This window comes from Anastrepha ludens, chromosome 4 (assembly GCF_028408465.1).
Source record: "Anastrepha ludens isolate Willacy chromosome 4, idAnaLude1.1, whole genome shotgun sequence".
NCBI classification, from domain to species: Eukaryota; Metazoa; Arthropoda; class Insecta; order Diptera; family Tephritidae; genus Anastrepha; species Anastrepha ludens.
The window spans coordinates 103442453-103449941 of NC_071500.1; the positions used below are offsets into that span (position 1 = coordinate 103442453).

A 7489-nucleotide genomic window follows, 5' to 3' on the forward strand; every position below is an offset into this window, starting at 1 on the left:
CAGCGGCTTTTTTATAATAATAAATATTGTTTCACAAGCAAAAAAAAAAAAAATTTTTTGTATGGTCAATAAACATTTATCACATATCATTTTTTTTCAATTTTGGTTTTTCTAATTTTTTTTTTCATTTTGGAAGCGATCGGAAATTCTAATACCTTTTTTGTTTCAACGGGGGCCGCAGTAGCCGAATAAGTTAGTGCGTGACTACCATTCGGAATACAGAGAGAACGTAGGTTCGATTCTCGGTGAAAGATCAAAATTAAGAAAAAGTTTTTCTAATAGCGGTCGCACCTTGGCAGACAATGGCAAACCTCCGAGTGTATTTCTGCCATGAAAAAGCTCCTCATAAAAATATCTGCCGTTCGGAGTCGGCTTGAAACTGTAGGTCCCTCCATTTGTGGAACTAAATCAAGACGCACGCCACAAATAGGAGGAAGAGCTCGGCCAAACACCCAAAACGGGTGTACGCGCCAATTATACTTATATATATACAAGTATATTTTGTTTGAAGGGCTCTAAAAAATTTGCGAATTAAGCATTGCGTTCTCTCAGGGCTTCTGTGCTAACTTCCTTGAGCTCTTTAATTTCTCGGGCAATTGTTTGGTTGGCCGCGCGAAATTCTTCCAAAAATGCATATTGGAAATTTCTTCTTCTTCGTTTTTTTCGGAGGTTTTGAAGGAAATTCAAATGAAAATTCAGCCGAAGGTGCTTGCATTTGAGAACAGCTGTTGTAGCATTCTTCCTTTGTCTCAATTTCAAGGGTCTCCACTTTATTAATTAATATCTAAAAAAAACTTTAATATAGGCATAAGATTATAAATCTTCACCGTTAGTACGGTGATTGATATATTTGTACCCGTCAAGGATATGGTGCACTTTATTGTAGTATCCCCACGCAGATGGCGTACCGCCTGAAGGCCTAACAACTTTTTTGTCATCTCTGTAAAACAAGAACACTATTTCTAGAATTTCAATAGCAATGTGTTAGTGCTATTGAATAAATTTACCTATATTTATTCGATAAATTTTGTATTTTCACTTTAATTTTCTTCGACGAAAATATAAAACCTTTTGTCGCCTTTTCCACGGCCATGTCTGCATATATGTACATGAATATGTCTTTTGCAATTTCGTAGTTTCGGTGGCTTCTCCTCCCACAACTCCAAAAGATTTGTGCGAACGCTTTTACCTCTAAAATGATTCAATAATTAATAATATTTAACAACATTTTATTTGAATTTTTCTTTGCCGGCGTCCATTTCATTTTTTTTATTTGCATGTTTCTCCTTACATAATAATTATCGATAACATAGTGTACTTTTCTTAAAAGGTATTGTTATTATCTAGGATTATTTTTTAATCTCAGATTTTGAGAGAGAAAAATAGTAAGGGTAATTTCGCTTTTTCATTACGGATTGGGAGTTAAGCTCAAAATAGTAGATCATCTAATCTTATATGTGAACGTACTATTGCACTTATTATTATTATCAAATGCACTGAAATCTTCTAAGCAAAAGTTTTAAATGCAAGAGCTCGGAGCTACTAAGAAGAACAAAACGTAGCTTGGAGTGGAGCAGTACAGTTGATCACGCGTTTTGCGCTACATGCTCCACTACTCATTTGCTCATCAAGTTCAGAGAGCAGTAGTGAGAGCAAAAATTAAAACAACGAAATAGCGAAGTAATTTCAATCCCTGTTCTACAACATTTGCAAACTAGAACAGCTGGCTTTACAGAGAGGCTCCATACGTGCGAAAGAATAACACCCATTATACAATATATATTTGTATATATTTTTTCTCCTTGAAACTGTTATTGTTTCATAACACTGTACCTATGTATGTACTCACATCATTTTTTACACACCTTTTCGAAACCTCTCCTTCTGCTATACTTTAGTTTCTTGCCCATCACTCACTCTAACCCAAATAATATTTGTGCTGTTCAAATTTTTGCGTGTGGGATGCCCATTTTCTTATTATTATTATTCCTTTTTGGTTTTCTCATTTAAACACTTGATAGTGTATTCACTCTTACAATCATGTAAATATGTAAGTATGACAGTGGATGCGTGTGTGCGTGCCAGCGATGTTATCGCAGCCAACAGTGTTTGAGGTTCATTCGGTTTTCATAGCACACATTCGATTTAACCGCTAGTTTGCTGTTAGCACTGCTGCATTGTTGCTACCGCTGTACTTCTTGTTGTTGTATTCATTATAATGAGATTGCTGTTGCTGTAGTGCGCTGTTTCCTGTTACAATAATAGTTAGGAGCGTACATTCATACACACATTACAAATCCCTTATGCCTCTCTTTGTTCGTTTGTGTGGCTTGGAGTCTTGACTGAGTCATGTCTGGCACACAGCTTTTCTCTTCCTCTATACGTTTCAGGTTCATACAATATATATGTATGTATGTATAAGTATGTATGTATGTACATATAAACACATGCAGTTGGCTCTTGTTTTACAGCTTCATCGCTTCCTTTTGCATTTTCAACGGTTGCGTTATCTCTTTTTCGCGTCTGCTCTTAGGAAAATTGAGTGCATTGCATATTCACATCGTGAAATCGAAAACGTTGTGCGCTTTTCTTAAATCTTTCTTCCATTTAAAAAGTTTGCTTATCTTTTCTGTTATTATTCTTGTTTTTAGTGCAATTTAGTTTATTTTATTTGTCTGCGCTGCTTAAAACGCCACTTTCTGGCTGGTTGTTTTCTTGGCAACTGATGAGTAAAATTTAAATGGATTTTGTAGTTTATTATAGTAATCGAAATTCGGCCAGACGTACATTTGTATGTATGTGTGTGTACCTGAAAGTAACATTTGATTGTGCAGATATTGCAGATGGAAAATTAAACTGTCTACTCAAATGGATGTTCTCACAAATAGTGCCTTAATGGTCCACAGCAAAGAGACAATCATAGGAAAGTGGTTCAGAAAGTAGCTAAAGAGACAACAACAATTTGTACGAGTATATATGTACATACATATGTATATTGTATATTAATATCGTTCCGGTAAGCCGCAAAGGGCCATTCGTTTTGATTTGAGATGAGGGTCTGCCTATACCTCTAGATCCTGATCTGGTCTGGGGATGCTAGGCGTTTAACAGTGATTAGCAATAAATCCACAAAAAATTATCTAGAATATGTACCTGTTCACATATGGCAAATAAGCTGAAAAATTAGCAATCAGCTTAATGCGTACTGATTAGGCAAAAATGTGACCACCTTCACAAAAATCTATATTTTCTCCGATAGCCAAGCGATGATAAAATCTCTTGGTGTCAGTAATTCCATGATTGCTCGCAAATGCCGGGCGTCTGTTAACAAGATGGCGCAATATCTGATATGGGTGCTAGGGCATAGAGGCATACGAGGGAATTGTTATGCAGACAAATTAGCGAGAGAAAGAAAGAAATTATGGGTATAGCCCTCTCAACCTACAAATTGAGTGGTAGAAGTATCTAACATTGCCACTTCACTAGAGATGGGTTGATAGTCTGACATGTAATGCTTAAAAGAGAATTTGGCCAAAATGGGACGCTAAGCGATCAAAGGCCTTACTTTAAGGTCAAGGAAAAGCGTCTCTATGTCTAAGAGCAATATCGTTCGATATTTCAATTTTTGTTTTTGGATGGGGAAAAATACGAGGAGATGAAAGCAAAGTTGGATGCTGTCTATGGAAACGCTTCGCCATCTATGACCACAGATTGGTTCAACAAATTTAAATGTGAACGAACATCTTTTTTGATGAGAAGCGACCAGGGCGTCCGTCAGACATGGGTACCGAGGGAATCATTCAAAAAGTCCACGACATGATTCTCGCTGATGGACGAGCGAAAGTGCGCGAAGTAACAGAGGCCATACATAAGTAGGTGTGTCGACTGGAACGGCAAACACTTAGGTTATTAACTCAAAACTAAAATACAAATTTTACAATATATAAGATTAAAAAGTGTAGTACAATTCGATTATCAACATAAGAAGCCAATAATATGCTAAATATATATACAAACTAAAATTTAATTTTAACGAAATTAATTATGAAACCAAAGTAACAATTATTTACGAAGTATTATTTTGATTTCTTACATAGAGAGTCATTTTTGAATTGCATTTACCTGTTTGTGCCCAGAAAGACCCAAATCCCAAAAGATTGAGATATAATTAAACTCTGACAAGGTTCTAACGAGTGGCGCATTAGCTCTACATATCCATAGTATATTAGTGCCCTACTAAAACCACCGCGAAAAATCTTATAATCGCGAAAATTTCTACAAGGAACATTAAACTGTATTCTTTCTAGAAGGACTGGGCAGTCAATTTCCCCATTGGCGAGATCAAAGGCCTGAAAAGTACCTCTGTTACTTAATGGGATAAAACTAATCAAACGACAGCGAGATTATGATGGTTTCGGATTTGAGAAATTGAGCGAATGTTGTGCGAAATGCACAAACATTTCTTGAACCCTTTCCATTGCATGATAGGGTCTCCAAATAAAAGCAGCATACAACGAACGCAAAGTGTAATATTGTAAGAATATATGGGTCAGCAGCGAAGTGTGATGAGTGACGTCTTACAAAGTGACCACAGCAAGTAAATTGGAAATGACATAATTTAAGTGCGTGATAAAATCAAGCTTAGAATCAAAGAAAACCCCTAAATCTTTAATCATATCAGATGAAGCAAGAAGCATTAATATGATAAGAGGTATTAATCGGGCTTTGAAGCTTACAAAATGTGATTTTATGACTTTTTTCTATAATAAAAAATAGACAATTCAGAGGGCATCAGGCAAATAAATTATTAAACTCAGACTGCAGAACGTCTCAATCACTAGAATTTCTTATTTCAGCATAAACTTCTAGATCATCTGCATAGAGTAGAAAATAAGCAAAGGAGAGAAACGAACGGATATCATTAATAAACAAAACAAATAACAAAGGTCTTAAAATATTACCCTGAGGTACACCAGAGCGGCAAATGAACTGTTTCGAAGATGCCCCATCGATAACTACAGCACTGCACCTCTTTATTCAATAGCATCGAATGCAATCAAGGAAAGTCGAATGAAAACCGAGACAGTTTCTAAAATCGTATGGGAGATTTTATCGAGGGCTTTACATACATACATAAATAATAATTATGTGATACAAATATGTGTACATGTATGTATGTAGGGAGTGTTTCCAGTGCGCATCTCACGCGAGAAGTGCTTGGGAAATTTACTAAAAACTCCAATAATAGCGGTAATCTTCTCAATCCGACCTACCAGAAATACTGCGGTCATTACCAGAGCTCACAAGAGTAATATCGATGATATCTAATTGAATTAATAAAAAATCAAAATCGGTTTCTTAAAATTAAAGCGGAAACTTTTGGTTGAAAATAATTTATGTGAATCAGTTAGTTATAGACACAATGGCAGACTACTATTTGAATCTTTGACAAAAGAATCCATTCGGTTTTATGGTCTTCTGCTCAATTTTATTTTCACTTATTTACCATATGTTTCTATCTTATTTTGCCCCCTTTGCAATTTTTTTCTTCTTCTTTTCAATGCCAACTCTTAATGAAAAACCTACTTCGTTCAGCACCGCCCTTTATGGGTAAACCCAAACAAAACCCAAATATTCCAAGAAATGAGAAGGTTTAAATTCCCTATTTTAAGCACAAAAACAACATCATTTCTTAGTACCTTTGCAAGGACAAATTGGCTAATATTCGAAAATATTGAATCATAGAATTCGGGATAAACCCGAATGGCTTTGTACTTGAACCGCGGCGCATAAAAACCACGCGTACACATGCAAATAGTCGTATGTGTGCGTGTGTGTGTGTCTATAAACAATGATCTAATATAATAAAACTTGGAAAAGACTACCTGTTAAAGGATCAAGGCGATGAAAAGATCATAAATAACGGGGGCGCACAATAACGATTAAAATAAAAGGTGAAGGTTAAAAACTGCTATTAGTTACTCGTATTCAAATAATTTTAGAGGTGCTTTTGGAAAATTCCACTATAAATAGAGCAGCTCTGGATAGTTACTGCATCAATATAACAAGAAATTTCATCATGAGCAGTTCGCGAGTTTTCGTTGGTGGATTAGCCTATTGTGTACGTGAAAAGGATTTGGTAGAATTTTTTAAAGGATATGGACGCACGTGTGATGTGTTATTGAAAAACGGATATGGCTTCGTTGAATTTGAAAATCACCGAGACGCCGATGATGCAGTGGACGAGTTGAACGGAAAAAGTTTGATGGGAAGGAGAGTAAATGTTGAGTTGGCAAAGAGCAGAGTACGTGGCAATTGTAGTGAGCGATATGGCAGCAAACGGCGTGGTCGTTATAATGACCGAAGTTCTAGAACAATACATTACGGACCACCGAAACGAACCGAATGTCGCATAGTTGTGGAAAACTTATCAAGCGGCGTCAATTGGCAAGATTTAAAAGATTTTATGCAGCGAGTCGGAGAGGTAACCTACTGCGATGCACATAAAGAGCGGCGCAATGAAGGTGTGGTGGAGTTTGCTTCAAAATCGGACATGGAAGCTGCTCTAGAAGAATTGGACGACACTGCATTGGATGGTCGTCGTGTACGCTTGGTTGAAGATCGACGTAGGAGGAAGCTTGTTGGAGGAAAGCGCGAGAGGTCTCGTTCAAGATCTGACACTCGCTCACGCTCCAAATCGGTGCGCTCATCGCCGCGGCCGCATTCAAGTCCAAGCGAATTTCGTGAGCTATCCACATCAAAATTGCGTTCTCCTGTTGCTAAGCGTTTACGCTCAGAAATCGTACGAGTACTACGTACAGAATGTCACACCCGTGATCGTGCCACAGCTCATCGTTCACATCGTGAAGGCTCACCATCTAAGTCAATCACAGATTCTCAGTCATGGGATCGCTCCACTTGTAGCAGTTCACGGTCACGGTCAGCTTCACCTGAAAACGGAAAATCCACTACCGAAGAAGATAAATAAATAATTGGACGTACTTATAATTAGGTTTTGTAGGTTGTATAAGACTATTTGAATAAAATAAATAGTTTTGATAAAAAATTATAAAATACGTTTTAAAAAAAAAATATTATTTAAATTAAAATTCGAAATGAAGGTTTTTAGATTTCAAAACCAATATATCTGCAATGTACCCAGATTTAATATTTTATTCTGAATCTGCATCCCTTTATATAAAGCGTGGTTAAGTTTCAAGGGCCGGTGTTGATTTTGAATAATTTTGTAAAAAAATTATTATAATTTTTCTTTATTATGATAATATTGGTATGGCTCAATTACGTATGGAACAAAATATCGGCCAAATGGCCGCCGCGGTCTCGGCGGCACACCTCCATCCGATGGGGCAAATTTTCGATGACGCTGAGGCATAATTGAGATTCTACGCCGATAATGTGCCGAATTATCTCATCCTTTAGCTTTAGAATTGTTGCTAGCTTATTGACGTACACCTTTTCTTTCAAATAA

At 36.6% G+C, this 7489-nt stretch overlaps 1 protein-coding gene across 1 annotated transcript; it reads left to right on the forward strand.

Annotated features, from left to right (window-relative positions):
• Nucleotides 1–6073: 6073 nt before the first annotated feature.
• Nucleotides 6074–7086, forward strand: LOC128862165 (serine-arginine protein 55-like). Its single transcript, XM_054100635.1, has one exon. The coding sequence runs from the start codon at nucleotides 6080–6082 to the stop codon at nucleotides 6986–6988; it is 909 nt and encodes a 302-aa protein (XP_053956610.1). The 5' UTR covers nucleotides 6074–6079; the 3' UTR covers nucleotides 6989–7086.
• The last annotated feature ends 403 nt before the right edge of the window (nucleotides 7087–7489 follow it).